We start from the raw sequence: 16,730 nt of genomic DNA, 5'->3' as shown, positions 1-16,730 counted from the left end.
AGCCTCGAAAAGAATGAACGTGCGTTCCTTCAAAAGTGCTGTGAGTGGAACCTCAAACTTAACAAAACGAAGTTCAAGCGAGCCCAAACCGAAGTGTGATTTGAAGTTTATATGAAATAATTCATATATGAACTGCGGTTGTAGATGAGTTTGTACAGCATGAAGTGTGATTCATGGGCCATCTCCTGACCCCGGAGGGCCTGAAGGCTGACCCATCCAAAGTGGAAGCCATCTTAGAAATGCCTCTACCGAGTGACGTAAAAGGGCTCAAGAGATTCCTTGGCATGGTCAATTATTTGGCCAAATTCCTGCCCCTATTGTCTGACATGACGGAACCATTGAGAAGACTAGATGACAAGGAAGTTGAATGGTGCTGGCTTGAGCAACACCAGAAAGCATTTACCACCATCAAACAGTACTTGGCCGATGCTCCGGTATTGAAATACTATGACTCAACGAAGAAGTCATGATCCAATGCGATGCTAGCGAGACAGGTCTGGGAGCGGTTCTTATGCAAAAGGGACAACCATTGCCTTTGCGTCCAGAGCTCTAACAGATACAGAAACCAGATACGCCCAAATCGAAAAGGAGTTATTAGCAATTGTGTGGTCAGCCAACAAGTTCAACCAGTACATACTGGGACACGTGATTGTGTGCATATTGAGTCTGACCATGAACCACTGAAAGCGGCCTTCAACAACCCAGCTCACAAGTCGCCAAAAAGGCTTCAGAGGATGCTGATGCCTCTATAGAACTATTCTCTGGATGTCCAATACAAGAAAGGAGAACTCATGTGGATATTCGATGCCTTAAGTTACGCCTACCGCAACACAACTGAGTTTGTACAGCATGACACAAGTCTCGTCTGCTCAATTGAGGAAATTGACCATTCGGAGAACCTCTCTATCGCCCCGTACAGAATCGCCGAATTCAGATGCGAGACAGTGAATGATGCCGTCATGCAAAGTCTAATTGTGTCAGTAAAGAGCAGATGGGCACTGCCAAAGAAACAGTGTGACTCGGTGCTTACACCGTACTATGACAAACGAAGCGAACTCGTGGAGGACAAAGGATTAATATTCCTTGGGGAATGGCTGGTTGTACCTACAGCCCTGAGGAAAGAAATGTTGAAGCAAATTCACAGGTCACACATTGGAATCAAAGGATGTCTCCGTCGTGCCAGAGAAGTCTTGTACTGGCCACTCATGAACGCCGAAGTGAAAGATTTTATTTCCAAGTGCACAATCTGCCAATCCCATAAGCCTGATCAGTGTCATGAAGACATGCAACCTTATCCAGTACCGCCACGCCCTTAGTCAATGCTCGCTGCTGATCTGTTTGAACTGGGACAACAGCAGTTCTTTCTTCCGGTGGACTATTGGAGTGGGTTCCTTGAAGTACAGGAGGTAACAGTGGCAACGTCCGCCAGTGTGATAGCTGCATGTAAAGTCCAGTTTTTACGACATGGGATACCCGAAGTGCTAATCACCGACAATGGATCGCAGTTTGCATCATCAGTGGCAGTGCGAGTGGCAGTTTGAACATCGTACCTCCTGTCCTCGTTATCCCCAATCAAACGGCCGTGCAGAAAATGCCGAGAAAACCTGCAAGAATCTGATGAAGAAAGCAAAGGCAGATGGACAGGACCCCCTGTTAGCCCTTCTGGATTGGTGCAACACACCAACAGACGGGATTAGTACATCACCGGCTCAGGGGTTGATGGGACGCCGTACTCGAACCTTGCTCCCTACACATGAAAAACTCCTGCTGCATTCTGGTCACAGTGATACTGCAACCAGACTGGCTGATCGCAAATCGCGACAGGTGCGTCAGTACAAGAAGAAGTCGCGACCCCTTAAACCACTGAGAAGTGGACAGGCCATCCGCATGAGACTCCCCGGAAAACAGGAATGGTCTCTGGAGACATGTACACGTATTTTGAAAAACAGGTCTTATGAAGTCGAGGTATGCAGGAGACGTTATCGTCGAAACCATCGACAACTGAGAATGACACCTGAAGTTCTTCCGCCTGGTAACCTACAGGAAAGTGAGTTGCCTGATCCTCTCCTGAAACAGTCCCAGAACTTGAGGGTAGAGACCAATCAGATCTCTGAGCAAGAGACAGCTGAGCCACCAGTAGCCAGTCGTAACCTCAACAGTGGGGCTCACACTGAACCTGAAGTGGAGCCAGTAGAGGTGCTACCACGCCATTCAGAATGTAGGCGTTGTCCGCCTGTATGGCAACAAGACTATTACATGACGTGATTATCTCGAGATCTTGTAATCTCAAAGTAAACTGAACATTTATCATTGGAGCCTTGAACTTGAACTTTCAGTTTTTTTTGTTTTTTTGTTTCGCTTTTCTATTTCTCGTTGCAATTAAAGAGGGAGATGTATAGATATTGCGTTACGTTATACTGCACATGCCCTAGCCCATGTTATTTTGATCACCAGTTTGATTTCAGCCAATCAGATGCTTTCTATGATTATTTGATTTCGTAACAATTTAAGCACAAGGACCATATTTTTGGGAGCCTGCATTGTGTGTAACACTGGGCGAATAAATCACTTAAAGCTGTTTCTTTGTTGTAGGTTATTACACATAGATTTCGCTACACTGACTAAAGTCATTTCTGTAACTCATAAATTCCCAAAGCTGATATGCATCATCTCTATCTGACAAGCAAAGTTTTGATTCAACAAAAAAGTTGACATCAGCTTTTTGAATGTTGTAATCACTTCAGACAACATCTATGTGGAGGTGGAGCCAGAGGTAGAGAGATTCAACATTCTGAAACAAGATTGTTTTTGCTTGGGATGAATTGTCGGTCTGTAACACTGCCAAAGGCACAAGACTCGCTTGTGTTCTTAGACTGCTCATTTCATTTTTAACTTTCTCACTAACCTTTATTTTGAACTTGACATAAGCTTCTTCAAAGCTACACGAGGCTGCACATCTCCTGGCCTAGCAAATTACCCCGGCTTTTGTCCCCGAATATATTACGAGAGATTTGTTATCAGCATTTCCAGTACAAACTACATCCATAGTACTGATGGATAATATAAATCACCAACAGAAAGAAATCAACTCTGTAAAGACACTATCCAACAATGACACAAAATGGCGAACGTCAGCTTTTTTGAGTTTAGAAAACCATGTGCTTTGTGAGACGACTACTACTTTTGGAATCGAGCAGTTTCTGAACATAAGAATCTAATTACTAGTATGCAAAAGTGCTCTCATAGACATAGTTTTTAAAGAAAAAAACGATACAACAAGAAGGCTTACCTTAGCTTCCATATGACATGGCATTCATTTCATTCTTCTTCCGGGTGACATTAGAACATTTTTAAACGATTCCGTTGATTCGTCCACGGACCACGGTTGAAAGATATTGTAGCTTTCAAGATTTTGCTGCAAGTATCATCACTTATAGGATTTCGTTGTTGATTTATTGCAGCAAGTGTTCCTTAGTGCAAAAACTTTTCATTTTTCACCCCCAAAGGAATCCTTCTTTACAGATCAAACAAAACATCTTCGACCTCCATGTCATGTTATGGCATGTTGTTGGACAAAAATTTACCCCTTTCAAGTACCCCCATAAAACCAGTCAAAGATATGCCCAGAAAACCTTGGGACAAAAACAATACTTAGCAGGGGAGGTAGGAGAAAAATGTTTAATCCAACTTTGATGAATAAATTAATCAAAATCGAGTGAGTGAGTGAGTGCCATTGGACTGCCTATTAAGCTCATGGATGATGTAAGACTACGTCATCCATGAGCAAAAATGAACCAAAACTATTAATGAGACATAAAATCTCTTTGGTTTTGCTCTACTAAATCCAGTCAGATATGGGCGAGGATGTAAAATAATGTGTGACCGTAATAGGCAAAATGCACACTAAAGGCTGGTTTCCATATGATCGCAAAACGATCACGGATCGCGGATCGCAAAAAGTTCTGCGATCGTCTGCGATCATATGGAAACACGCATCTGCGATCTGCGATTGAAACGTATCCCATGATATTTTGAATTCCGACCCATGATTCAACGCTTCTTTGCAACAAAGCAACTGCGTATTTGTTGTAAACATGGCAAGCATCAAACAAGGTAACGTTAGCAACGAAAAATTTATGGAGGAATCTGCGCGATATCAGTGCGTTTACCACCATAGCAGTAAAGATTTCAAAGACAAAAACCAAAAGGCTAACTGCTGGCAAAAAATCGGGGAGAAATTTAATTTATTGGCGGCTGAGGCGGAGGTCAAATTCCGCAACATAAGAACTGTGTATGGTCGCTATCTGAAGCGATTGAAAACGTTACCTTCTGGATCAGGGCAAGATGCAGTGCCGAGGGAATTTCAAAATAGGTTGACTAAAAGAAGAAATAAATTTGCTTGCAGCAAAGTTTCCTCCTCGACATCCACCATATTGTTTGCTGCGATTTTCCCACCAGCACATCGCGCGTGTAATTTTGACAGTTCTGCTGTCCGAAATGTATGCAACAGTCGGCTCTGCAATCGCTTGCGATCGTCTGCAATTATATGGAAACAACTCTCTTTGCGATCGTCTGCGATCTGCGATTTGCGATCGTCTGCGATCGTCTGCGATCATATGGAAACCAGCCTTAATGGAAAACCGTTCAAATGGCTAAAACGCACGGATGGCGTCGAACGGTTCGTGAACTGTTCGAACAGTTTGGTTGACCATTCGAACGGATGAATAATTATTCAAACGGTTTGGTTGGCCATTCGAACGGATTGGTAAACTGTTTAAACGGTTTGATTAACCGTTTGAACGGATGAATAAATCATTCGAACGGTTTGGTTAGCTGTTCGAACGGATGACTAAACTGCTTGAACGGTTTGCAAAATCGTCCCGAATGGATAGCTTATGCTTTATAATTGAACAAGCGATGTTGTACTTTGGCTTGTTAATTTTCATAGTAGTCGGTGTTGTCATCACGCATTATCAGTGATGTCAATTATTCAAGAACTTCTAGTCTTGCAATCCAAAAAAAAGAACATAATGTCATGCTGATATGGACCTAAAACCGTTAAGTGTTTTTGACCATGATTCCGGATTGGTTCGTCACTCGAATGGCTTGAGTGCTTTGCAAAATCGTTCCGAACAAATGGCTTTACATGCTTATAAAAATAGAACAGGCAATCTTTATACTTAAGGGCCTATAGTTTAAATTTCCATTTTAGTCGGTGTTGTCATCATGCATTATCTATTCTTGCGATCAAAAAAGAAAACTATAATTATGCTGTGCTTTTAAATGCAACCTCGTTCCCAGGGTCTCGCTCGCTCCAGTAAGATAAGATGAGAGACCCTGGGAACGAGGTTGGTCCTAATCTGGACTGCTTTGAGACCTGAATGACGAAAATATATTATAACACGTTCAAAACATTCGTTTGGTGCATGGTAAAATTTCAGATTTAGTTAAACCAAACTGCTGTTTGTTTGAAACAATTTGACACTAGTTGTCACACAGGGAGCAGAGGAGTCCTATTTGACTGTATTTCCAGTTTACGAATTCACCGTACACATGTAGCGCGAATCTACCAGTTGTTGATTCAAACCACTGTACGTGATCGAACTGTAAACATGCGATCCTGTTAGGCGTCTTTTGAAATCCTATCTTACCCCCACAATGAATGCCACATACATGAATGACTGTGGACTATCACTCCTGGTGACTAACAACTTGCTAACTGACACTTAGTATCAATCTTGCCCTTAATACCCCGCCAAATTTTCTCTTTTTCCTCTGACGACTCTGCGGAAAACTTTGCTAACACTATTGCTTTCAAACTGTTCAGTTTGTTTTTATCCAAGCTCTGTTTTCCATGCGTTCCCTCTGTATTACTCATATTCAGCTCTTCTTTTGAGAAAAAAAAATGCAAAAGTTTTAGAGCGCAAAGGTGCCTTTGCTTCTCCACTTTCTGCATCACCTCCACTTCCTTTACTTTGTCTGGAGTCATGCAGGTGCGGATAATTCCTTCACCTACAGAGACCTAACTGATGTCTGTGATGCACGGAGTAGCTGGTGTTACCGTGGCAGCTAATGGAGTGGCTGGTGTTAGAGCAGTTGGTGTTGGGCTGGCCAAAGGAGTGGCATTGTCATCACTTAGTTTCACAAAGTTGTCTACATCAATGGTTGCGAGGTCGTCAGGAAGGTTGTCTGGCATATTACACTGTTTCTGTCTGATTTGTGTTGAAGGATCATTTGCCATTCCACAAATATGTAAAGCAGTCATACAAATAAGCGGATTAGTAAAGTTCATATAACAAAAATGTCAGGGCATGGCAACAGTGGAAATCAGTGCGTTTAAATATTACTTCGCTGCCTAAGATTTGTATAGTCTGCGTAGCTTGGTGGTTTAAGCAATTTTTTGGGCAATTTGAGTGCGAACGCACAAAGTGGCGAAGCCGCGAAAACAAGTGGTGAAGCCGCGAGGAACTGCCTGCCTGGATTACCTGCATTTTTTGTTGCCGCCCCCTATTACTTTTGACAACCCGATGATACTGTGATACTGTAGAGTCTATCAAAACAAAACTATCCGATGCTATAGCGATGCGGTGTTTGCTCGATGGTGTAAATGATAATTGTAGACTTTGTCGTTGTCCGCTCAAAATCAAATTCGGAGAATTTAAACATTTCCATTCAAAACCTTTTCAAGGTCTCATTATCGTGGCTTCCCTTTTTTCTAAGCATGCTCAAATTGCTTAAAAACCGCTAAGCTACGCAGGCCAAGATTTTTATGATGCACAATTCGCATGAAAAAAATTTATTTACCATAAGATATGAAAGGATTATCTGAATACAATTTTTGTAATTTCGGAAAGCTTACAGTGTGTTTTCTATGTCTTAATTCAAGGAATTTCTTCACTACACGGTCTTATGTAAACAATTCAGTCAGAATCCAACCAAGGCTACTTTTTTAATTAGCTTTTAAGCAACTGAGAAGGTCAAACCAATCAATGGCTGTGTTTTCATGACAACCATTGTCTCGCTTAACATTCCCAAAGGTCTTTTGTTTTACAGACTTCGTTAAGCGACTTAAAAATGATACGTGTTTTCACAAGTTAAATTAAATTTCATTAAAGTAATTTGAGCAGAGCACGTTGGCGAGAAAAGTGGTTTGAATAATATGGCGGGAGATCCAAACGAAGCTTGTATTAAAGTTTTTCTTCTTATAATTAATTACTGTTTTTATGCAATTAGTCTGCCTCTGATGAAGGAACTGATTTCAGCAAAGGTCGAGATTGCTAGCACTTAGAGGCAGGAGAGGAGTAACGGAGGCGTATTTTCATCATTCGCAGAGAAAAATATGCCGTAGATGAAAAATTGCGTGGGTGCTTGAAAGGCCACAATTTTGGTTCGAGAACATGGTTTAAAACCACCATGTAGGTAACATTTGGTGTGACCATTTCTGTATCTCTAAGCAAACATTCCATTTTATTTGTCTGCAATTTTGTTGGCTGTTTCGACCAGACTTGTGGGCGATGCCAGTGAGGAAGCGAGTAGCTGTTACATTTTGATTTGACAGCCATGTCAGATGAATAACCACAAGAAACTTCTAATTGGCCAAAATTGGCCGTGTTTTCACGAGCAGTTTTTCTGGTCACTTAGCGAGTGACAACTGGAAATCCAAACCAGATAGCTTAAGCGAGTTGGTCATTAATTTTGGCCAACTCGCTTAAGCTACAATTTAATGGGAATTCCATTGAAGTTTTCCGCCTTGCTTAACTTTAAGCGAGTTGGAAAAGTAACTGTTTTAACGGGATTTCCAGTTGTCACTCGCTAAGCAACCTGAAAAACTGCTCGTGAAAACACGGCCACCTTTTAACATGTACAAGAAATAAGATTGCTATCTCACCGTATTTTCCAAAGTGTCTAGGCGCTAATCTATTCTTGACATCGTCATGCTCATTTTGTCATCCAGTGCTTCAAGGATGTCTTCCATGTTTTCCCTTACCTGTTCGTGAGATAAAAAAAAAAGTGTGTTATTTTTTTTTGGCCAACAGAAGTAAAAGTTTAACTACTGGTAAATCCCGGTTTTGAGCTGGATTCGGACTCAAACAACTGCCTAATATATTTTGGTAGTGTTGATATGAAGTCTAGCCTAATGCTGGGACTTATACGCAGAGGGATTGCAAATGTTTTGAAATGACCTGATATCATTGTAACAAATGTGATGCCGGTTGTTCCGAAGACAGTTCGCACTAATCCAGGACCATAATTACTCCGGCTTTCCAAAGGAAACGCCTGAGTTGAAATTCTGGCTTCGCTTTTTTTTTTTTTCGTTCAGTCACAAATCGCAGTCAAGTCTTTGACATGCACGTGCGATGCTATGCTGCTGACCAAAAGGAGCGTGGCCTCTGGGGACCAGAATGACTCTCTGATCTTCCTTTAATTACTTCTTCGGGACTTGAAAAATGGAAAGGAGGAAAAACACAAGTAAATGTTTAGATAGCCCCAGAATGGAAGATCAAGCTGTACAGAATGCTCAAACCTTTCTGTTGAAGATTTTCTTTCCTTTAACTGCCACGAAAACACAATGATCGGAGCGTTTTCAAGTAAGATTAAGTTTTGAATACGCAGATTAAAAGCAGCTTCCTGGACTTTAGAAAACAAAAATGGTAATGTGCAGTATTACTTCGAAGTTGAATTCCACTTTTAGAACGATTGGTAAACCCAGAGCCGATAAAATGCCTGCAAAAGTCGTCAGCATAATAAGCTAGCGTGAGGAATTAATTTCAACACGCTGTTATGCTGAGAAGCTCGTCTGCGAAATTTTGAACATTTTTTGCTTTTAGATAATTTTTTTTTTTGGCCTTATCGTGGATCAAAATGTATTGTTATTGAACTTCCCGTCACGTTTCTTACATTTGGTTGCCTTAATTTGGGAATTTGACGTTTTAAAAGTGAACAGTTTTTTTACAAATTGGATTTCTGCATGTTTAATTTAGGGTGACCTCTGCAGTTTGTTTGTTTAGTTTACTCGCTTTGTTCAAATATATTTTTTGGAGTTTCATTCAGCTACTACAGAATTCCTGGTTAAAGAACTAAGCGGGTACTAATTTTAACACAGTTGACATCACAGGTGGTCCTTTCTACACGTATCATTTAGAGCAATTTTCGAAGCATTCTCGTACATTGTCTTATAAACGGCTAAAATTGTAACGCAACCGCCAACAGCATAATGTCATGACTATTAATCGTGGCGCCTCTGTTGACATACGATATATCTCAAAATAATTGGCTTGTTGACTTACAACTTTCATCTTTCTTTCACTGCGCTGTAATATTTCGTCCCATGGGGAAGAAATAATCTTTTTTCACATTTTTAAATTGGTTTTTACATGTGCTTTTCGCTTACACTTTCCGTTGTTTTCCGAAATGTTATCCGTTATAGTAAAAGAATGGAAATTCTGTTGTATTCGGTTTTATTTTAATTAACTCATTTTTGCGCATTCAATTTTCTCGATTATTGTCGCGAAGCAGAGAAAAAGTAAGACTATAATTTCTTATTTTCTTATCAGTTTTACACATCAAGTTAAGTCCTTTTTGTTGACTTTTTTAAAAATATTTTGGCCCTTCATTTATTCAACTTTAAATAAGCGGATATGGTATATGATATGATATATGCACATATGGTTTATTTTTGTGCTTACGCTTGCTCTGACAAAAATGCCAGGGAATCAGGGGTGGGTCGCGTGCAATTTTATGCAAGCGTCAATAGGTTGAAAAAAAACCAAACCAAAACAAAAAAACTCTGGCATTCCAAAGTTTTACAATGTAAACTTGCGCATCCAGGTCACAACTTTGCTAGTTCATAACGAATGAGGCAGTAACAACATGAAAGTGTCGTGTTGTCCTAAATTAGTGAGACAATCTCAGATAGTGCAGAGCACAATTGATAGCTCTGGCACAGTAGTCCCATAAGTAGTCACCCTTGCTCGGTTCACTTCCGGTTTGTTTCTACCTTGGTAGTCTGCTAGTGCTTTTCCCCTTTGCAGTGTGTATGTTTCAAGGTTGTATTTTCATTCACAGTCCAAAAATTACGTACAAATCACTACTGGTGTTTTATGTTGACTTTCGTTCATTTTAAATTCAATATGTTGAAGTAGCAAACATGACAATTTAGCTCTTCACGCCAGCTTTGTAACTTGACACTTTTGTTTTCCTCGCAAAGGCATGTAATATGAAACCCTTGTTTACTCCAAAACACACCGAAGATGTGCTTGTATTTTGCAGGTAAATGAAAGAAAGTTAAATATCTGATGTAGTGATGAAGAAATGGAACAGTCAAACGATGTTGTTTTACTAAAAATGCAAATTTTCTTATCACCGACGAACAAGAACTAATTTAATTGTCAGATAGTCATGAAATACCACTTTCTTTATCTGTTGCCACCTTTGTTGTTAACAATAAAACAATTCAAAATTAACACACAATGATATTGATGGCTGAGTTCTAAGCATTTCAAAGAAAAGTATTGAAGATAAACAGCGCTACTTGGCCGATATGTCTCCTAAAAGACTGATTAAATTAATTTGCACTTTCATTAGGTGCCACGGAGTCTACAGCAATATTTGAGCACTTTCCTGGTTTCTTTTGTCACAAATTTACAATTTGCGGAGTATTACAGCCACTAACTTGGGAACTTTTTGGTCTCTCTTACAGACACAATTAAGGCAAGAAATAAGCAAGCTGCTAAGGAAAAGCAATACATTTGAACCCTGACAAACACACTATTGTAGATTGAAAACAGATGATATTTGTTGAACTGGTTTGTGTGTAATTCTAAAAGCTATGCAGCCACAGTAATGTTTCACTGTTGCAATAAAAAGGGACGATTGGCGTTACCTGAAAAATAACTGACGTCCTTGGTCACATGACATGACATATAAAATACTGCATGGAAAGATGGTAACTAACAATGCTAGAATGCATGTGTCTTACATGTTGAGTTCTACCATAAGGAAAACCACTCAACATTTGTGTGTGATTCTGTATGCAATGTATCCTCCACCTAATATAGAAGCTACGAACGCCAGCTAATCTACGCATGCGTTTAGAGCAAAGAGAATGGTACCACAAGGAGAGCAAGGGGTTACCTGAAACAAATATATAGCTTTGCAATGTTCACACCTTACTGACGGCGATGGAACATGTTTTACGTAGAGTACACATGTACCTTTACCACCCCACTCCCACCACTTCCTTGCCTCTAGACTAATTAATTAATTGAAATTGATTAATTAAACAAACATTAAAGTTTACACCTTAGCGCCATAAGGCCATAGCGTAATAGCGCCTCAGCAGCAGGCAGCCCCCATAACCATCCCAATAGTGCACACTGCACTAAAATGCCTGAGTTCACGCAGACATGCGTCTTGTTTAAACTCGGTTTTGATTTTTCTGATAAAGAAACGTACATTAGTGCTAACATTAAGAGGATTTTATCTTAGGGTAAGGTGAGACGGAAAGGAATAAAATGTAAACAGCAAAACTGTCTAAAATTCTGCAAAAACCTAAGAAAAATTTTCACTAAAGTTTGGTTAGCTCAATCGTGCTTTGAACAACCAGGTCTTGAATAAATGAGGATAGGCTTCTTCAGTAAGAGACCCAGGCGTACTCAAAAAAAGAAAATCCGAGCTCTTCCAACAGGAGTTGAACCTATGACCCTTGGTCTTGCTTTCTGAATATGTCTGGGTCACTCACTGAGGAGGTGTGTCATTTTGACCTGATATTGGTTTTGTCCACAAAAAGAGGGCCTACAAGTGAGACTGTTAATTGAAAGCTCCCTTTGCATGAACGGTTAATTAAAATCAATTTTCTTACACGAAAAATTATTCTTGTCACAAGGTCTGAAAAATTTTGTAAACGAAGCTTTCGACTGTATCGCAGAGTCTTCATCAGCGATTAAAGTGAGCTCACATTGTCAGGTGAATGCAAATTGTTTAATCATGTGACAACAGATGGTCAAAAATGGTGGGAAGATCATAGCCTCCGTCTCTGTTCAGTGTTGGGCGTTGATGTCTGATATGGATGGCCTCCCTGATTTTCCTTTTGATATCTACCGACTCTTTATCAAGAATCTTGACTCCTTCCCAGTCGATCTCGTGGTTGGCCTGAGACTGGTGTTCCCAGATTGCAGATGTTGTTTGTTTCTGATGTTGACCCAGTCGCTTCTCCAGAGTTCTCGCTGTCTCGCCAATGTAATGCTCTCTGCAATCGTTGCATGTGATGTCGTATACCACGCCCGTCTCCTTTTTAGTTGGTGTCCTGTCTTTTGGATGGACTAAGATGGACCTCAGCGTGTTGTAATTAGGCTCGTGGTATGTGTGGATGTCTTGTGCCCTAAAGACTCTTTTAAGATGTTCTGACACTATGATCTTCCGCCATTTTTGACCATCTGTTGTCACGTGATTAAACAATTTGCATTCACGTGACAATGTAAGCTCACTTTAATCGTTGATGAAGACTGTGTGATACAGTCGAAAGCTTCGTTTACAAAATTTTTCAGACCTTGTGACAAGAATAATTGTTCGTTTATTTATACACCAAGGTCAAGAATGGCCAGCATACATAGTCAATTTTCTTACGTTTGAGCATACTACTTATTTGAAATGGAACCCCTCACAACTTCTCAGAAACAACCTACTTGAATTGTATTACTATAATGACAATTCATATAAAAGCCTACCTTTGCAAGATCTTCGTTTCAATGGTTTTCTGTCACCACTGCATTAGTCTTTTCCAACTGATTCTTTAGAAGATCACACTCTCTGTTTTTTGCTTGCAGCTGTTCCTTTAAGGAATGGATTTCTACCATGTGCTCATTCAGTTCTTCTCTTGTCCTTTTGGCTTCTCGATCAGTGGCCCACTTTATTTCCCTCTGCCGTTGTTCTGCCAAGAATGACGCATACGGATTCTGTGCGAGGCTGGGATTCGCTGTTGAGGGGGATTCTTTATTTTCCTACTCAGAAAGAGTAAATAAAACCACCAATAAGTGGACATAATATTTTTTTTCGCGAACTTCAGCTGATGCTAAGTGTATCTACAAACCCTTTCAAACAGAAACGCTCCAGAGGTTTTAAACAAACGACCATTTTTTGACTATGACAATTTATGTTAATCACGCGTGGTACGTTACCGATTCGTTTAGTGGCCATACATGCTAATTTTATAAACGCATACGAAAACACTGAATGCGAACAGAAAAAATTCTGCAAAGAATGTGGTTTGAATGTTTGAACGTCTTGCCGTTTGAACGGCAAGGCGATAAATTGTACCGTATTCCTCTGAACTTAATGCCCCAACTTTTTATAAATCATGTAGAAAGGAAGTGAACTCAGTTTTTCAATTACGTTTTCATTGATATCGTAAGGTCGCTAATTATAATTATGTTGCGTTGATCAAATGGCGAGACAATTTTACAGCATCTAAGTTAATCAGGGTTTTGTTGATGTAAAATGAAGCCACCTTGTTGTTTTGTCACAAGTCATTTCACTTTAAACCGATTCATAGATGCAATCCAAATAGTCATGACTAACCTGGGGTTGGGTGTTCTTGAATTTTTTCCTGGGTAGCTCTTCTTCAACATCGTCAGAAGGGGGCTCCAAGGCATCTGGCAGATTTAGCCTACACCATTCTCTGTCTTTACTGCAAAGGACATCTTCATGATCTGCAAAAAATCAAAGTCATGGTTTAACGTATGTTAAACGAATGCATAGTATAACAGGTATGACGTTGCTAGCTCTCAGAGCAACATAGAAAGTGTCATGCTTTGATCGCACACAATGTTTGACTCGAAAAATTGATGTTTTACTAAATCGATCAATGTAGATGAAGTACAAAATAACTCTCGAATCTTTGGCGATGATAGCACAAACTGTAAATTTGCAGAGACGTACTCGCCAATCTCCTCAACTCTCGATAACTCAACAACAATGAAGATTTAGTAACAATGAAAGCTACATAAAACCTATTTTTTATCGAAATGTTAAATACCACAACTTCATTACCCTATTCATTTAGCATGAAAACTACTTAGAAACTGTAGCCTAAATTTCACTAAGATCACATTCGAGACAGAAAACATGGAAGTTGAACTTACCACATAATGCCAGAATTTTGGCCTGTACTTTTTTCCCTTGCCAGTTAACAGTTACGATCGATACTGCCTTCACATAACGTATCCTTGTCTGAGCCGACAATTTTACAGGTAGGCACAATACCAGTCTTCCTTTCCATGGCAAAGTAGAATGTTTTGGAAAGTTGCTTCTTTGTTTCTTTACAAACTTGACGCAACGCAAGTGCCATGATTAGATTTGCTGACAAACTGCACTGAACGAGCGTGGTGCTGAGGCCTTTTAATAATGCGAATCTTTGGCCATCGGGTCAAAATCCCTGGGTTCTCATTGGAGGAATGGCTATGTTTTGTTATTCATTTTGCATATGAATACAACAACCGATCGGTACCACGGTGGACCGCTGAGAGAAAAGCTTTGGTAGAGTTCAAGTGAAATCCGTGCGACATAATTATTTAATCAAACAAAATCGAACCAAAACTCAGTGGAACTCAATTGAACACCAATTGTTCGGTTGGGTTTGGTGATCGAAGAAAATCAAACAGATATTTTGTTGTGTGTTACATTATCGAACCAATCAAACAAAATAGAATAAAATTTAACCCTGGGCTTAAGAGGTGGAAATGAACTTATTTGATTGATCCCTAATAATTAAGATCAAAGTGAGAATTAATTTTTCCATCCTCATTTCACATGTGATTTATTTCATCTAGTGGTGTAAAAATTTCTTTCAATGGTACCTAACAACAGGGGTAGTCTAATGCAGTAGATCAAGAAGAGTCATTCGACCATTTTTTATTCACGTGGCAGTTTAAAAAGGGGCAGGAGCTACAATGTCTTCTGTTACTGGCTTACAAAATTGACTTATCTCACGGTAAAGATAAAGCTTACGCTCTCCACTCAATCCATTTGGTTCAATAACCGGAGGAGTAGTGGTTGAAGGTGGAAGAACCACGAGATCTTTCAAAAACATGAAAGAACGTTCAAGACTGTTTGCAAATTCTTTATAATAAACCATTCCAGGGTTTTGCTCGGAAATCCTGAAATGATGGTAGCTCTTGATGTTTGGTAACTTTCTGAAATACTGGCCAAGGAAGGAAGCCCAGTCATAAACAGGTGCGATGATTCTGCCATCGTGCGTTCCAATGAGTTGTGCCTTGTTTAGGTTACTGGAGTTCTTGACCAATCTTGCAAATTCGTATAGTGATGAGATATAAGTTACTTTGTAAACTTTCTTGATTAACCCAAAGCACCGATCGGGGCCAAACTTATAATGTGTCCCGCTATTAGAAATGAGTATGTAATTGAGTGGTGAAGTTCCAACAAAATTCTGTAAGCCAGGTAGCAAAGGAAAAAATCATTTTTGGTTTGGCCGGCGCAGTTGTCGGCATGAAGATGAGCATGCTGTTCTCCAAGTCAGTAGTGTTCGAGATAATAATGCACATAGTTGATCATTGCGTTTGTTCCTTTTCCCTTGGAGACTGCTTCGTCAATTAAAAAGTTAACTTGGCGAGGAATCGCTACGCACATAACTCCAAAAATTCCACATTTTGGCAGAGTCTTCAAATATATCGGTCCCAGTTGTAGAGGATTGCTTGGTACGTGTATTTGCTGTGCAAAGTCAAAGGAGTAATGTATTGTTGCATTTAAAGAACAGGGTCTGCGGGTTTCACAGTTAAGCAAAGGGTCAGTGTCAAGTGTTTGAAGAATTTTTTTCGCAGTCGTTACACGAATTTCTGTAGAATTCTCTTTCAGTTTGCGCAGTGTTCAAGTGTTCCTGGTGAACCTTTACACACTCTGATTTTTTTCATCCGAGAGGTGGGCAGCTCGCTGTAGTTTTGTGGTGTTTTGTTGACAAGCTTTAAACAAAGATCCGTCATAGGTTTAGCGACTGCCACATCAGGATAAAACTCATCCCACAGCTGCAAGAATTTCCTGTAACTTACGGCTTTCTCATTTGAGGTCTTGCAAGTTCCTTCGTACTCTTTCCACATGCTCATTTTTGTCTCCGACGAAGATAAGAGTCTGATTTCTTCATTTTTAAATCCAGGAATCCTGCTAGCTAGGGAGCACAATGGCATTTTCTTCCACACAATTTTCAATAAGTGCATGGATTGCTTCGAGAGATTTTTCAGACATTGCATTTCCTGGCACACGTTTGGTGTTTCTGTGAATTGTTGGGAAAATTTCGTGCTCCTGATAATGTTCTTTTAATCTTCAAACCTGGAATAACCAATTCTGTACAAGTGTAAGAACATCTCCTTGCAAATGGGGCTCGTTTGGTAAATAAAACTACACTGAGGACTCCTGCTTCTTTTGTTGCCAACCTTTTCTCTCTTTGTGAATACTTGAATATTTGCCAGGATGATAAGGTCGAGTTCCGTGCTAGAAAGCTCAAGGCAGTTATTCAAATTGTAAAGAACCGTCTCCTCTGTAACTTGATCGGAACATGGGCGACCATTTAAACCAAGAGCACAACTGCAAGTTTCCTGCATGAATTTCTTCACCTTTTGTACAATCTGATCAGAGTTGTCAATTTCAAGCTCAGCCATTTTAGAATTGTCGTGTTGAATGATCTGTAACAACATTGATTGTCATAAGAACTGTTGCCATCATGG

General features: G+C 40.0%; 1 protein-coding gene and 1 pseudogene across 5 annotated transcripts in view; both read right to left on the bottom strand.

Moving 5' to 3' along the window:
- The window catches only part of LOC145489634 (putative tRNA (uracil-O(2)-)-methyltransferase), a 157,989-nt gene that overhangs the window by 15,543 nt on the left and 125,716 nt on the right, over positions 1 to 16,730 (bottom strand). The window contains exon 12 of one of the 5 annotated variants that reach the window (XM_081468650.1): positions 16,603 to 16,688. The exons of the other annotated variants lie outside the window; for them this stretch is intronic. Coding sequence (XP_081324776.1) covers positions 16,666 to 16,688 — 23 coding nt within the window. The 3' untranslated portion in view covers positions 16,603 to 16,665. Of the gene's footprint in view, positions 1 to 16,602; positions 16,689 to 16,730 lie in introns of those variants that run through there. 5 annotated transcript variants of the gene reach the window in all.
- On the bottom strand, positions 14,924 to 16,256 carry LOC145489654 (uncharacterized; annotated as a pseudogene).

This window comes from Orbicella franksi, chromosome 6, assembly GCF_964199315.1.
Source record: "Orbicella franksi chromosome 6, jaOrbFran1.1, whole genome shotgun sequence".
NCBI lineage: Eukaryota > Metazoa > Cnidaria > Anthozoa > Scleractinia > Merulinidae > Orbicella > Orbicella franksi.
The sequence above is the reverse complement of the archived record's forward strand: the minus strand, read 5'-3'. Positions and strand labels throughout refer to the sequence as shown.